Raw genomic sequence first — 16,686 nt, forward strand, 5'->3', positions numbered from 1 at the left:
AACCATAGGACTGTAGCCTCCTACTGTAGCTTGGTAAAACTCACCTGTAACACTGATGGTCAGTCAGAACTGTAATTAGCCAAACAGGTGGTCAAATTCAGACTAAAACACTCAAGCTGGATCAGGTGTGGTGCAGTACACCAGAGCCTTAGACCTGGTTCTGGTGCAAACCGCTGGATCATCTGGTGGCATTGGGATGACAGCACCAGTGTGAGACAAGGCCAGCCAGGGGTGAGTGTGTGGCTGCAGAATCCCAGCGCATCGGAGACATCCGGGAGGTGGGTGTAGAGCAGCTGAGACACCAGGATTACCAAGGGGAGCAGTCTACGTCAGAACGTGGAGTTGTGAATGGGACTGACTGGGAAAGTAGACAAGTGCAAGAAAGGAATGTCTGCCTGTGGTGTATATGGGGAAATTATGGCAGAAATATACTTTGCCTAGGCATCAGCTTGCAAGCAGCTTGACTTTTTGGATCTGAGTAAGCAAGGTTACAGTCAACACACTGACATAATAACAGCTGATTTTCAGTCCAAGTGAAACTCATGAAATGACACGAACAGTAAACCAATGATCAGGAGAAGGAAACTGTTGAAAAGGTTAAAAGCTAAAAGGTCATTGGAAAGACCAAACAAAAGTTCTTCACATAGATCCAATGAAAATACAGCAGATTTCAGGTAAACACTCAGAGAAACCAAATCCTGCAAGGTATGATGGTGGGTCCAGGTGGGCAGGGCTTGGAGCGTGGCTAAGAGCAGTGACTGTTTTGTTGTGACATCACAAAGTTCCAGAAGTCCTGACGGCTGGTTTTAAGGCTCAGTGTCTGAATACAGGCTGTGTGCATTTCTCTGTGGACTGAGGCTTTGATACTTTCACAGTATTAATATAGAACCTAGACCTGCTTTATAATCACAAATACATGGACATCTACCTTTAGACTGTGTGGAGCTTTAAAACAAAATGCACTCACTTTAGTGAACATCTTTCAAATATCATGAACTTAATTTCATTCATGGGTGACCTCTCCCCAAAGGACAGGAGAGGACAGATGGAAATAAAGTGTGATCTGAAACCATATACGGAGGTATTATACTATATAATCTATATTTGTGTCCTATGTATGGTGAAAATACACATTTGTTTTGTTCTCCAACTGAAGTATGTTACAGTCTGTTAAATGAACTAGCATCACTCTGCTTGTAATAAAATCTTGGTTTATACCAAAACATGAAATAAAAGCTACTTCAAATGCAATGCTGACACATTTTATAATGTTACACTGTTAGTGTGTTGTATGTCAGTGCGTTGTGACAAATGTGTTGTGGTCCTGAACAGGTCCTGAACAGGGAGGCTGCCAAAAACGTTGTCTCAATGCAGCAGCTCCTCAGGTTCCGTTACCTGCAGGAGGTTGTTGAGAGAAGCAGGTGAAATGAGCTGGTGTGTGTATGTTTGCAAGTTTTTAAAATCAGTCTTTTTAAAAAAGCTAAGCCAACATGATGCTGATGTCTACTGCCCATAATGAAACTTAATGGTTATCTAATGAGTGTCTGCTGGTTAACTTTGTTAAATTTCACTAAAGAATGACAGCAACCATAAGTCTAGCTTGAAACTGAACTGAAACATACAAACAAAGCGCAACACACACTGGCTGCACACGAAGCACTGCATCGTTTCGTGCTCACAGACCACAATGCATTGTGGAGGCCATCAAACTGTAACTTGCTGTAGCCTCTTTCCACAACTGAAGGCTTGTTGTCTGAGCCTGCACCAGTCCCCAGATGTTCAGCAGAGGATTCATCAGTTAGTAGCTGGTGAGAGGCAGACCACCACAGCTTTATTAGTCTGACTACATCTGCAAACACCAAGTGCAGGGATCATAAAACAAACCTAAAATGCATGAAGCTGACAGAATCACTGGACAGTCCAGCTGTGGCTCACTTCTGTGTCAGAAACTGGGAGGAGGCTCGTACAGGTCTGATTCATTTCATTCAGATTATATGCAGATAGATACTGTATGTACAAAATTACAACCCAGTGTACACATGCTCACACACAAACATTTTAGGCACACAAAGCAAACGTTCATCTGTCCGAGGCAGAGTCATCTCTGAAGAAACGAACGAGGAGGTGAATGTTCAGGTTGTAATGTTCAGTTCAGTTCAGCTGAATGTTTCAGAGGTTGATGAGAGAAAGCAACAGCCAGATATCGTCCGCTGTGTGTTTAGTCCACTTTGACCACACTGTAGATCTTGGTAACAAACCAGAAACAGGCAAAGAAGCCGATTGTACCTGAGGACAGAGGAAATACACCTTTTATTACAGCTGCATTAAACAAAGGTTTTCTTGACCCATCACACAAAATCAGCGTAATATCCCGTATACATGTGTGAGGTCACCACTACAATCAATACTGTTGTTTCATACATTTGTCTGAAGTGTAACTCGATGTCAGGACAGTATCCTGTCCAGTGTTTCACTCTTTATCACACTTCATGATGACAATATTATCACAATAAAAAATACCGGTATCAGTCAAATTCATGTTCACCTGTTTATGGTGCATTTGGTCAAATGAATCGACTCAGATGTCACGTTTATCGTCACCCTACCATAACCTAAGTTCTGAGTGTTCCCAGGAGAACAGTAGGAACAATAACCTAAATGGAAGAAGTCTGGAACCAGGACTCTTCCTGGAGGTGGCCACAGGAGCAGACTAGGTAACCAGGTAAGAAGGAACCGAGAACCCAACTGTCAGTGCAACCTCTGCACAGACGGAGAACCTGCCTTTGAGAGCAGGAGGAACGCGACTTTCTGGTCTGATGAGACAGTAACTGAACTGTTGGGGCAGAGCTCAAAACATTGTCTGACAAACACCAGGTACTGCTCAACACCTGGATAATACATTTACTCAGTGGCCTAGAGTGAAGCATGGTGGGCAGCATCATGCTGTGGTGGGGGGGGGGGGGGTTCTCAGTGACAGAGACTGGTCAGATCTAATGAAGGATGAATTTGTATCAGTTGTATTTCAAATTCAATCCACAGCACAAGTGTTCAAAAGGTGAATGTCTGAATATTTTCTGATGGAAAATTGCTCTAATCACAACATGTTCCTTTGCATTTTTCCACTGTTTCTACAAAATGTAGATGTGACAATCCCCAAAATTTAAAACTACTAAATCCTCACAGCGACATCTCCCACCCTCTAAACTGAAATCTTTGCCTTTAACCTCCAGATAATCAGTTCTGTAGCTGTGTGCACAACGGATAATACGCCAACCCTCATCCCTCTGTTTGTATCTTCCTACCAGTGAATAAGAAGAAGATGAGAGCCATGATCATGGTGTATCCAAAGTACAGGATGGTGCTGGCCAGTCCAGTGATTTGCAGCTTAGAGAAGAAGTAATGAATGGCATAAACCAGGAAATAGACAGCAGTGAAGCCGCTGGTCAGGAAGGAACGCCACTGCCAATGGTAGTCCTGTGAAGAGGAGACACAGTTCTGTAAATTATGACCCTGACTAAAAGTTTAAAAGAGCGAGTGACCTGAGCTATTAATTACCAGTCAGCTGGTGAGTGTTAACTCTGTCACAGTAGCACAGAAATCAGAACAAACCCCAAATCATTTCTACAAACAAACTAACATGTCAAGACATCCTCTGGTTTGTTAACCGTCCAATAAGCATCAGACCTCACCTGTCTGAAAATCCTGCTCAGGACTAAAGGACTCACTCACAGATTGTTACCTGGTTATTGTAATTTACTGAGCCTATGACTAACATTGTACTGTAATATGCATCTTTAGACTTCATGTCCAATAAATTTAACAAACTCAAACTGTAACTACAGATAAATTCTATGGTTTTAATATAAATGAGCCTTTTTCTTTAATTAACTAATTCCCTGAGATTTGAAGTTTATCATTTCAGTATTAAGTTTGGATACTGTGGAGTCCGTAGTCACGTTGTTGAACACCTGCTCAACACCTTGTTACGTTTATTTCATTCGATACATCCAACCGTGTGCGTGAAAGATGGCGTACGCAACATTTGTACATGAGGCCCCAGGTCATCCACACAGAGGCTTGACACAGTCATGTGGTCTGAGGAGGCAAAGAGGATCAGCAGGAAGGGAGAGGAAGACATCTGCTCACAAGTTGGGGAGGCAGCGCAAGTGAGCGACTTGTTGGCTGTGGAACAGAGAAGACTTGAGCTGGAAGCCCGGAGAAGATCTGCAGTGACCAGACCTTACCTCAGCACACAAGTGGAAGTAGCAGAGCAGGATGGTGGCCTCGGAGCAGGTGATGACCAGGATAATGAAGACCAGGAAAAGGAAGCCAAACATGTAGTACATCTGATGGGACCTGGAGGAATGGAAGAGACATGTTAAAAGAATTTCCATCCGTGGATGAGTGGCAAATTGTTTAGACAACATATATATGTCCAAGTATAATCTGAAAAGAGTTCCTTGATTATTTTCTGTCATTTGTCAAATATCAAATTCAGTTCCTGATTAGATGAGAAATGAAAGTGTCTGGGCTAGAATGGTTAGTTTTAAGACCTGTTATTGTGGTTCAGGATTTAAGAGGTTTTATGATGTCATGATTTAAATACTCAGCTTTCCAGATTAATTCTAGCAAAACTCAAGTTTCATGATGTTCCAAACTTTTTCTTCATTCTCACCAGATGGAGTTTAGTATGAAGAACAGCTGAATAAATATACATCCAAAAGGCAGAATTCCTCCCATGATGATCCCAGGGAAAGGCTTTGTGTAGAATGACTGCTCTGGGATTTGACGAGGAATCTGATTGGTCCGTACTGGGTGCTCAATACCCTTAAACAATCAATCACAGCAGAAAAATGAAATGTTTATGAGTCAGAGTGGGCTGGGTATGAAGGGAGGTACAATGTGTGTGTTCATATTTACTTACTGTTTTCTTGAAGCCAAAGTATGCTCCTATAAAGGTAAGTGGCACTGAGATACAGAACCACAGAGCCAATATGGCTACCAGGGTCCCAAAGGGCATGGCTGCTGAAGACCCTTCACCCCACAGAATCAAGTTCATCACAAAGAAATCTGCAAACACCACCCTGAGCAGAGACAGAGGGGATGTTAGCGGGGGTGGATGAGTTATGATCATTGTTTGAGCTTTAACATTCTTACCCAGGACAGAGGAAGGCTGTCAGCAAGACATTGGTCTTCCACTTCTCTCCTCCAAACGCTGAAAATTCACCACAGAACAAAGAGAAAAGGATTTTAGGAAAATCAAGCTGGATTCAAAGTCCACAGTCCCTGTGAAGGCTGCAGTGTTTATGACGAATTCAATTTTTATTACTGTGGCAAATGTAAATTTTATATTCATGAAATGTATGTTCTGTCTGAGGAAAACAGCACTTCTTCATGTTAAAAGAGACCTTTGATTTCCTGCAGCATAAAACAAATATTCTTATCTGATTACTCAATTAACTGTCAATAATCAACAGATAAGAACAAGACTGGGGTATGAATATAATCTTCAGCAGTGACTCTACTCTTCCCTGTTTCCCTTCTCACTTACATTTGTAGAGGCGTGCAGCCACGTATCCAGCAGGAGTTCCCAGTAGAACCCAGAGAACAACCGCGCACGTCATTAGAGCCCCACGGTTCGCCGGAGAGAGGAACCCAAGACAGGCAAAGACTGGAGAGGGAGGAGTTTATTACATGTTACACATTGTAAATAAGGACCAGTGAGGCTTTAAAGAGCCACTTTGAACATTTCAGACAGAACGTTAACACAACACGTGATGTAGCTGTCTGTAGCTGTGTTTTGTTATTTTTTAAGGTGTGTTTTGATCAAATGTTTTGCAACATGTTTTTTGTGTTTTGTGAAATGTGTTTTCTTATATGTTTTAGATGTTTTCAGTTTTATTGTGAAAGCTTGATGTGGGCACCTCAGGGCCACCATACCTTTTTCAACAGCCACTCAGCACACACTTAGCACGCAACACTTAACATTAAAACATTCACACTGAAATCATGTCCATTATTGTGCATGTTGTGCTAATGTTATTATTGTACTTATTGTTTGTGAGTCACAATGATGTGTTTTAAACCAGCCTGTAAAGCCAAAGGCAAATTTCCACATCTGTGGACAATAAAGATGATGATGATGATGATGATGATGATTAATAATAATAATAATAATAATAATAATCCCATAAATAAACTTGTCAGAGCTGTAATGACCTTAAACATCCTCAACATTCCTTTGCTGACATTTCCTGTTACGTATCAGCAGACATCTACTGATAACTGAGATTATAATTTCTACTTTCTAGGCTCACAATATGATTAATGGAGCTACATGTCAGGTTTTGCTATTGCTACATAGCCAACGTCAGCATTAACAGCTGTTAGCAGTTTAGAAGAAACATGAGTTCAGCATCAAACTTCAGAGAAAACTTTCATATGGCACCTTTAAAGTGGGATGTTTAGACCCTCCCCTCATCTGACTCCATTAAAAAATCCTGTCAAATATTTAGGCAGATTCACATAACTGCATTTACATCAAATCAACCTATCAGGCCCTGTCACCCTGAGGTGATACCTCTCCGACATCATGACTGTTTTTTAACTCTATTCATTAAATTATCATTATTACATACAAAGGGTGACAAAGGTCATAATGAAGATCTGAGTTCCAGAGCCAAGGAAAACCGACAGTAGCATCCCCTTCCTGGGAGGTCGGAAAACATCTCCGTGGACCAACTTCCATCCAAACTCCTCCTGGGCATCCTCCTGGAGAACGAGACAGAGGAGCAGATGTCATGAGAAAAACAGTCTGATGCTGTCAAAACTGAGAACAACTTCACTGTTACACCAACACGTTTCCGCTTTTGGCCTTCATGCTCGATCCCTGCTGGAGGCCACAGCCTAACAATGAAGTTGTTCTGTACACTGCAGGTGTTGCTGGAGTTTTGACCTCACTGCCACCACTGCCTCGTGTGTTTCATGTGACAGGAGAGATGTTAAAGTTAAGTGAGTTCATCAGTAATTATGAATATACAACCACAGCTCCAGAGGGACTGGTACTCACCACAGAGTCCATCTGATTGTATCTGGCGATGTCTTTATGCAGAGTCCTCAGCATGATCATTGCTACCATTCCAGACAGGAACAACACAATCACCAACGAGTTCATTATACTGCAGAGAAAAGACAGCAAACAGATCATTACTGACACAATAATTATGTTTTCTTTTCATGTTGACGGCCCCTGTTTGGAGACAACAGGTCAGGGTTGAATCAGTGTGACACTGACACTACAAAACCAAAACCGTGATCACTGAACTCTGCTCTGTCATGGTGGAGGAGTCACTTCATAGACTCAAGTCTGTGTGTGTGTGTGTGTGTGTGTGTCTTACCTGAACCACTGGATGTTGGTGTGAGGCATTGACTCCAGGATGTAGTCCCATCTAGACGCCCAGCGAATATTCTTGTCTTCCTACAGGTGTGCACACATACACACACAAGTACACACACAAGTACACACCCACGTGCACACACACACACAGTTCTTTGTTTATGTAGTAAACTTGTTTGATCTTAATAAATGACTTTATAAATAACTTGTTCTCTCACATTTACCTTGATACTTAATAAGATCATCAGTCAGTTTGTTTTCTCTGATTTCCTGAAAGATGTTCTAATAACAGAACAGAGGGAGGCCTGCCTTCACTGATTTAATGACTTAGGACTCTGGTGGACAGTGAAGTAGCAGACATGGTATTTTCCCAGGATGCACTGAGGTTATGTTGTTTTCTGTGCTGGTTGGGTATCATGGCGGGTCCCTGTGCCCCGGTGCGAGGAGCAGAGGGTGTGGTGAGGGCGATCTGTGGCGAACTGAATGTGGGTGTCTCCCATAGTCTGCAGGTCAACCTCTCAGCACACCTGAGTTCATCATCTTCTCTTTGGTGAAATTACACCTGTATGATCCTCTCTGCTCTCACACAAACTCCTTTGCTTGTCTTTGTTCTATACTGTTCAACCAGCTGTCATGTGATCACAGGAAATATAGTTTTATTCCAATGATGTTTCCAATGTCATCATGCCAGTGAGACATGATAAAAATGAGTCTGGCTAAAGTCCTGATTTTTGATTAAATACAGGCACACTTGTGGCTGCCATGACCAACATGACTAGAGATAGTTCAGGTTAAGTCTTATACTGTCCTCATTTATTTGTGAATCTCTGAGATACATCAAGTTTATGTATCAATGAAGATCAAGAATAAACAAGAAACTATTCTACTCCCAGATTGTCAACACATATTTTTGCTTGTAAAACAGTGAAATCAAACTATATTAAACTTTTACAATAATTGGAAACTAAAAATTAAATACCTAAAATAGAACAAACTATATACTAGACTTTGATTTTATTTATGGCCCCGTGGTGGTGTTTAACTGTATGGATCACTAATACCTACTACACACAGAGAACATGTCCAGAAACATAATTCAGTTTGAAGAGAGACATCACCTGCTGAGACCATGAACCAGTCCACCTCTACTACACAGTTCTCTGAGGAACCGTGAACCAGTCCACCTCTACTCCACAGTTCTCTGAGGAACCGTGAAACTGCTCTGTGTTGACTTGAAGATACAGGTGAGCGCTGACATGAGGCAGATAACTGGGTGGTGGAGTTTAGAGAGAGTAGTTCTCCAAAGATCCAGAGAAATAATGGATGAAATAAAACTTGACATTTTTGCACTGCACCTGTTCCTGTCAGTTCTTCATTTGAAAAGTGTTCACCCAACAAAAACACAAGCTACAACAGGTTTTTACTTTCTCCCAGTTCCAGCATCAGTTCATTTTCAGGTCGCTTGTAGAGCCTCATAAAACACAGACAGCATCAAACACACAAAAATTACACAACTGTACTAACCACAAATTTGACAGAGTAGGTGTATGGGATCTTAAACTCTCCTGTGTGTTTGTTTTTCAGGAACTTTGGCCCTCCAGAACAATCAGGACTGTCATCGTTAGGGTTTTCATAGCTGGAAACAGAAAGAGAGAGAGAGATGTCAGTCAGTCAATTTTCTAATTTGCATATTAAGATCTGATCTCAATGCAGTCACTACCTACATAAACACCACTTAAAGCATATTCTACTGCTGTTCTACTACTGTTCTAGTCTTTGGAATGACAGTTTCCACATCAGAGCACAACAAAGCTCTACAGCTGATCTGAAAGAGAAAAAAAAACAAGGTAAAAGCCTCCTATCAGCTAAAACTGTCGTTTTTTACCTTTTGGGTTCAATCTTGGCAGCAACCAGTCGAGCTCCGAGTTGTTCATGCTCAACGATGTGGTAATGGATGGTGATGTCCACGTGGTTAAAGATGTAAAAGGCGTCTTTTTCATTAAAGTTAGACTGGAAAACAAAACCACGACACAAAAGTTAAAATCACAGACAGGATAACAACATCACTGATTTCAGTTACAGATTGATATGAACCTTTCTGAGACTGAGACACTGACAGCGATATACGCTACTGACCCCGTTTCTTCCCCCAGTAAACCTGACCCAGACACTGAAGCTGGTTGTTTAAAACTGGTTCTCAAACTTTTCCACTTCAAGGACCTAAACTGAAACACATCAGACCACAGACCACATCTGAGGAGATTTCTGCCTTTAGATGTTTGATTACAGGAAGTTTTTAAACTTATGATCATCACCAACAGTTACACAGTCATTGTTATATATGGATGGAAGTAAAGTGAAAATAAATGATTCCCCTTATCAGGGTGTATCAGGTGTAGGTAACCTGATGATGTTACAGAGAACAGTGTTTCCTCACAGAACTAAATTCATGGCCTTTTGTCAAAATGTTTGATGACACACAAAGTAATTAAAATCTGATTTAAATCTTTGTTTGTCTTTTCAGTTTAATAATTGTAAATTTAATTGTAGGAACACATATATTTTTATTTTATAACTTTCATTTTCTGTATGTTTGTGTGTGACCCACTAACATTGACCACACAGGCATCTTTGGGTCGACCTCCTTCTGTGACGTAACAGCCGATCGGGAAACCAGGATTACAGAACTTCTGTCCATCTTCAACATCATAGCACCAGGTGACCGGCATGTTATCCACGATCCTACACACACACACACACACACACACGAATGGATGAGATATTTGACCATCACTCAGACCAGACAGGAAGTCTTTGGGAAGTCTTCAGGTCTCTCCACAGATGATCTGTGGGGTCTCAGCCTGGACTTTGTCTAGTCCCCTCAGGGACAGTAAGAGACTGGTCCTGAAGAATCAGTTTTGTCTTGACTGTTTACTTCAGGTCAGTGTGGAGCTGAAGGGTCAACCTTTGCTCCAGCATCAGGTCTGAAGACTCTGGATCAGGTTTTTTCAGGACCTGTATTTGGCTCCATTCATCCTTCCCTCAGGTCTGACCAGTCTCCCTGTCCCTGCTGCTGAGAAGGACCTGACCAAACAGTGTTTCTACAGCCCCAGTTCACATGGAGTCGGTCAGTTACAACATTTCTCTTCTACCCCCAGCAGAGACTCAAGTTACTACATTAGTTAATACATCAGAAACCATGATACTATATAAATATAGATAAATATATAGATGGTAACTGGTCTGCATGTGTGAGTTAAAGAAACACCATCTACAGAACAGGTTGTGTGTGTGTGTTCGCACAAGCTTTGTGCATTTGGGTGTGTTTTCCTTCACTTCATGTTGTGTGTGTCAGTGAGTCATACACACCAGTGATGCTGGTAGTTGAGTAACATTCCTTTCTTGAGGAAGTCCAGTTTGGCTTTGTCTGAGGGGTTGTTGGTGTCGTAGGTTCTGGTGCACACCTTCTGACATGCTGCAGGTTTCTTAAACTCAAACTGACACACAGGACTCACTGTTAGTGTGTGAGTGAAGTTCCACCGCAAAACTGTTTTGTTTTTTTTTTTGTTTACTGTCACTGGTAAACCAAAAAACGTCTTTCTCCACTGTGCAAATGTTACAATAAAACATGTCAATTCAATCTGACATAAAAATGAAGCTGGATCAAATTTAAAACCTTTCCTCACTCGTACAAAAATGTAATATAAAACAGAGACTGTTTCTCTGTCTGAGTCAGTCAGGAATTCATATGTCCTGTTGTTATGACACACACAATGCTCATCTCTCTTGTCTCCATACCTCGTCTTATAACAAGATCAATATCAACTCATACAGAGACTCAGAGGAGAATAATATAAGCCACGCCTATTTGCATCCTAAAAATCTCTCCAAAATTTTGAATTATTTGCTGGACATACTGCTGACTACACTCTTGAAGTTTCATCAAACGTGGTACATATCATGTTTAGACAACCCAGAACACACCCCCTATCTTAGATCTTAAATATCAGGTGTCATTGTTCCGTGATTGGCTAACAACCCTTTATGGGTGTGGTTAAATCAGTTCAACCTGCTATAACTCTTTAATACTTCATCCAATCACAACCACATTTGTATCAGTTGGATGAAATGAGACAAATAAGACTGCTGGGTCTGATGCAGTTTCTCCACTAGGGGGCGCTATGACAGTAATTATGTGCCTGAGTATGTCCCACCTTTGTCATATTTATACATTTATATTTGCCATTTGACACAATGACAACATAATTTAAATACAGGTCAGGAACTATAATCCAGTGTAAAGATACTCTGCTTTATTTCAGCAGTGTGGGGCTGGTATTGTTTTCACTGTGTGTGTTCACACCTACTGTAGCAGGAACTACCACAGAGGTGGTTTTCAGTACTATTTGTGTGTGTGTGTGTAGGTGTGCATGCGTGTTTGTGTGGAGGCTGAGTGTGAAGATGGGTGTGGTCTGAGCCGTGAGCACTGACTTCTCATGTAATAATGTAGAAAGTAGTGACTCCTGAACATCAACCTCTTGACAGATGTGTGATCTTGTCTCTTGTTGAATCTATTTCTGTGCAACTGGCCCTTAACATGGGACTGTGTCTGTGAACAGCTGCACTATGTATCTAGTGTGTGTTTGTAAAGCAACTAAAATATCTTCATTCAGTCCATGATGACCTTGTACCTTGTATGGCGAGGGTTCAATTCTCTCCCCAAAAAGAACCTGGCCCAAATTCTCCGATGGACGTTTCATCATTTTCTCTGAGCAGAAGTCAAACCTGTGCAAAAAGGAGGAGACTGTTCAGAGTACATGAAACCGCACAATACCTTTATTCCTCATTACATTCGGCACTAACCCGGTATGTAACCCTAACCCTACCCCTCTGGGCCGAGGGTTTCTAACTCTTTACTTCCTGTAACTCAATTTTTAAACCTCAAAAAGGATTGTCTGGTGACTCTGGAGTGAATAAATAATTAAAACATTTCAATTCAAAACGTTCCTCAAACTGAGATAACTGTCCTGTCAGATGGCTCAATATTTACCTAAAAATCAACAATAATAAAACATAAATGATCTGGACAGACAAAAAGACAAAGTAGGCTGTGGAGCCTGAAGGAATAAGATGAGAAGTGGTGAAATGAAAACACTGGTACAGTGCTACTTACGCAGTATATTCATAGGGTAGAACAGACTCTACTGAATCCAGTCTGTTCACAAAGAGCTCAATGGTCGACTGGAAGAAAACACAGCAGAGAGACGTGTGTTAGAAGAGGACCGGAGGAACCAATCACACTTTGGTTTTCACGTGGGTAGACAAGGACTGGTTGGTTTTCTCTTTTCCACCTTGTCATGAGGACTTTGTGGAAAAGTCTTAAAAAAGTCATAACAATCTTTATTCTGGATACATATGGAAATGTGTTTTTGTGTGTGTGTGTGTGTGTGTGTGTGTGTGTGTGTCAGAAAGTCCTAAATACATGTGGCTCCTGTCCTCAGTCTTTCTGTGGGGACTCTTCATGCCTCAGCCCCTCTGTTACTTCACTGGATGTTTTCTGAGGTGTTTCATATTGCACAGAAATTCAAGCACCTCCTGCAGCAATAAATAAAATTGATCTGAGTGCAGTGAGAACCAGACGCCGGCATGAAGTTCACTTTGGTATTTTGCTCCTCTCGCTCTCTCCCTCACAGACACACTCCCCCGCCCATCCAGAAAATTCTCTCAGGGTTAAATCATGCTTTTATCAAGTGCTTTAGAGGAGATTTCAAAATATTGAGATACTGTGTATTGTGATATAGCCTAAAAATTATAGGCCATATTGCCCAGCCCTAATCCTAATGAACCCAACTCTGACAATGGGACTGCAAAGAAAGCAAATTCCTTGTTTACTACATAAAAGTAGGATACAATCAGTTGGCCGTTAGGTTATGTGTTAGGTATGCCTGGCTAAAATGATCCTGTCTCACACTACAGTGCTGCAACAAGGAGGATTTATTACGAGACAGTTTTGTATTAGACTGCATTAGCTTCATCTAGGTATCCCTGATGACCTGCCAACTACACTATTACTACAGCTGTGCTGTGCAGTGTGTCAATCAAGTTTGGGTGAAGCAGATACAGATTCACCACGGCTGTGCAGCTCTTTTATGTTTTAGCAACACTGTGGCGTTATAATGTACGGTGGCTGAATGTTGTATGAGGTGTACCATTAGTTGTCTAGCGGGGCTCAATCTAAGTTGTTTGGCTGTTTGTCCTGTTACTAGTTTGTCTTTCAAGTGTGTTTGTTGCTAGGAGCAAAATAGTTTGTGATTATTTATAATGTTCTGAACGTGTCTTTTGTCCTAAGCCTGAGTGGTTTTAACTAGCTTTTTATATGTTGGCCTTTGCGTCACTGATGGTGGTGAGAGACTGCAAAATATAAAAACCACTGTAAATGTAAATACACAATATATCATACCTTGCATTACTTTGAAGTGTAATGCGTTTTCAAATGTTTTCAAGCAGTCAGCCAAACTATGACGTGAGATAAGATGATGGTGCTCACAGTTTCTTGTATGTGGCAACTCTCACTTTTATCCAGGTGAGATCAACATGGTAACATCCAGGACAGGTTAACTTCAGAGGATCAGATCAAAACCTGGCAACAGCCTGACTACTGATCAATGAGATCACAGGAAATACTGAGAGATCACTCTTACAGCATCCTGACAGGGACAAAAAGTTTATAATAAAGTGACGAATAATAAAAAGCAGTAGATATTTGTGTGGCTCAGCAGAATCATTTTGTTGTTCCAAGCTTTCCTGTGGTCTTAAAACAGGGAAAAACTTTATCAGTCAGATCTCAGACCTCAGATATGAACTTTGCTTCAGCAGCAGAATCTGTGTGCATCGCATATTCAGAATAGTTTGTTCAACATCAGACAAGAAGACAAAAAGAGGCTCACTAAACACTATAGACCCTTCCAATATCCCTGCTCTTATCCACACTGTCTCCTCAGTCTCATTTGAACATAGGGGTTTTTTTTCCTACTGTTGATCTGCAGGCTCTTATTCTATTGTAGTTCTGTCATCGTGTTCTTCACATCGTTGAACATCCCTCCCTGCTGCGACTGTTTCATCTCACCTCATATTAATCACTTCATTCATGGCTCTGATGATGTGGCCACTCCTCCTCATGAACTGGATCAGTGAAGTCAACAGAACCATCTGATAACCAGCTTCCAGTTATCCAGGACTAATATTGACATTATAACTCAATAATCAGGAGTCGCTTCCAGGCTCCAGTCTGCCAGCAGCTGTTCAGAGTTTGATATCCAGACTAATGAAGCTACCTCTAGCTTTTTAAACAGCTAGCTTGTCGTCTGCTTAGCACGGTATCCGTGAACGTTAGCCTGCTGGTTGTTGATGCTAACGTTAGCTGGCTCCCGTCACATATGTTTGTAAAGCTCCTCTCAGCCACTCTAGCACCTTCTACCTGTTTGGTTACTAATTGCACTCTACATTAGTCACTCGGTTACTTTGTGAGAACACCTGGGTATCGTACAGGTGACCTGTGACATGTCTTGTTTACCTTGCAGTCTGGAACTTGGTCTTTCTCCGGCTCACAGAAGCTGACGGGGGCCAGACCCGGGAGGTAGAAGCCGGCCGCTCGGGCCAGCAGCGCAGCTCCCAGCAGCCACAGCACCATGTTCACCCCGACCGGTCTTCACGAGAGATCTGCACGGCTACCTGCCACCTCTCCGCGGTCCACAGCGCACAGCCACCAGCATCCGGCTCTGCAGCGGGCAGACACGTCACAGCCGGAAGTCCCGCTTGGTGAAGCAGAGCATTGTGGGATCATACACCGCCCAGCATTCTCCAACGTTGTTTCTGCTCCAGGAACAGAGGTCCCTTTAACGCGGAGTCAGTTACCATGGTAACCGCGATGCTTCTTCAGTGGACCCTGAAGCGCTCTCTGTCTCCTCCTGTCGGACTTTCAGAAGTTTTTGGGAAGTTTCTGACATGGCGTCATGTCCTCATCATACTTGTCTACATCACAGAGCAGATCGGAGACGTTCATTTAAAGAGTTAATGTTGGAGAAGATTTATATCCCGATTAGACATTGGTTTGTTACCGAGACCTGTCTTTACGAACATGACCTGTGTTATTGTAAATATGGTTGTGATCGATCAGTCAGTGTGAGGACAGAGACAGATCTCTGACGTTCAGACATTACACATGGAGCTCAAACTACAGTCTGCACTGTCTTTATAACACTGAGACTCTGTGGACATTAAGACACCTGTTGTTATACTGATGAGACTTATTGTGAACATAACTTGTCTCTTATACATCGTACAGCCACATGCTATCCAGCCTCAGGACCAACAGCTTCCTGTTTGTTTACGACTGCCGTATGGCATAAATCCCAGAGTAGGGTACTTACCAGGTACAAAGCCACCCCCCTTCTTTTGTTTGTTTTTATTAATATTACATACATGAGGATCTGTTCAATTTGTTAATCTTGTCAACGGCCTACATCCCTTATCATAACCAGAGATGGACAGAGTACTCGACCCCAGTACTTGAGTAAGAGTACAAATACTACCGGTCAAAATTTACTCCGTTACAAGTAAAAGTAGCTCAGTCTAAATGTTACTCGAGTAAGAGTAAAAAAGTACTTGCTTTTAAAGGTACTTAAGTATCCAAAAGTACATGCTTTTAAATTTACTTTAAGTAAAAGTAAGAGTAAGAGTAAGAGTAAACTTCTTATTTTTCACATCAATGAATTACTATAATTTTTTCTAAATGAATTTAAGGACCTTTTAAGTCTTGTTTCTGAGAATTAACTCTTTGAAACCACCTGCACTGATGTGCTTGCTTTTAGAACCACAGTGTTTTATAAAGCCTGCAGAAACACCTATAAGAACAAATACAATGAATGGGATCATAAGAGGACAGCAGATGTTGCAGATGCAGTGTTTATTAACAATCATTAAAACTGTAACCAAATGAACCTGCACCGTCCAACTAACTCTCTATCATTTAGCTAAGTTGGGAACTGGAACCCCCTCAAAGACCAATGTTGTCCCCAGACCACTGGTTGAGAACCACTGCTTTACAAAAACTACATCTCTGCTTTCAATAACTCAATGTTGAAGTCACTTGACTTTCCAGGAAGGACATGTGCCAGTACAATATAGGAGCACAACAAACTCTGTCTCCCCATGTCTGTCTTGTCTGTCTCCGTGCCTGTCTCCCAATGTCTGTCTCCCCATGTCCCGATATTATTATCCGCTTTTACGTA

General features: G+C 41.7%; 1 protein-coding gene across 1 annotated transcript; it reads right to left on the minus strand.

Annotated features, from left to right (window-relative positions):
- Positions 1 to 1,798: 1,798 nt before the first annotated feature.
- Positions 1,799 to 15,218, minus strand: tm9sf2 (transmembrane 9 superfamily member 2). Its single transcript, XM_071481608.1, has 17 exons — positions 14,970 to 15,218; positions 12,570 to 12,637; positions 12,088 to 12,181; positions 10,766 to 10,893; positions 10,009 to 10,138; positions 9,282 to 9,406; positions 8,921 to 9,032; positions 7,398 to 7,477; positions 7,070 to 7,178; positions 6,639 to 6,771; positions 5,552 to 5,671; positions 5,158 to 5,215; positions 4,925 to 5,084; positions 4,676 to 4,827; positions 4,245 to 4,356; positions 3,303 to 3,474; positions 1,799 to 2,286 (listed from the first exon to the last, which is right to left on the minus strand). The coding sequence occupies exons 1-17, from the start codon at positions 15,084 to 15,086 to the stop codon at positions 2,219 to 2,221; spliced, it is 1,938 nt and encodes a 645-aa protein (XP_071337709.1). The 5' UTR covers positions 15,087 to 15,218; the 3' UTR covers positions 1,799 to 2,218.
- Between the last annotated feature and the right edge of the window lie 1,468 nt (positions 15,219 to 16,686).

Source organism: Trachinotus anak, unplaced genomic scaffold, assembly GCF_046630095.1.
Source record: "Trachinotus anak isolate AG129_WGS33_773 ecotype Australia unplaced genomic scaffold, CSIRO_AGI_Tana_v1 ptg000007l, whole genome shotgun sequence".
Lineage (NCBI taxonomy): Eukaryota > Metazoa > Chordata > Actinopteri > Carangiformes > Carangidae > Trachinotus > Trachinotus anak.

Bases quoted from the DNA above. Each gene is read 5' to 3' on its own strand.
- tm9sf2 (XM_071481608.1), bottom strand. From the start codon at position 15,086: ATGGTGCTGTGGCTGCTGGGAGCTGCGCTGCTGGCCCGAGCGGCCGGC. The intron at 6,772-7,069 runs GTGAGTACCAGT...CTCGTTCTCCAG, and splicing joins ACAATCAGATGGACTCTGTG to GAGGATGCCCAGGAGGAGTT. The intron at 4,828-4,924 runs GTAAGTAAATAT...TGATTGTTTAAG, and splicing joins ACTTTGGCTTCAAGAAAACA to GGTATTGAGCACCCAGTACG.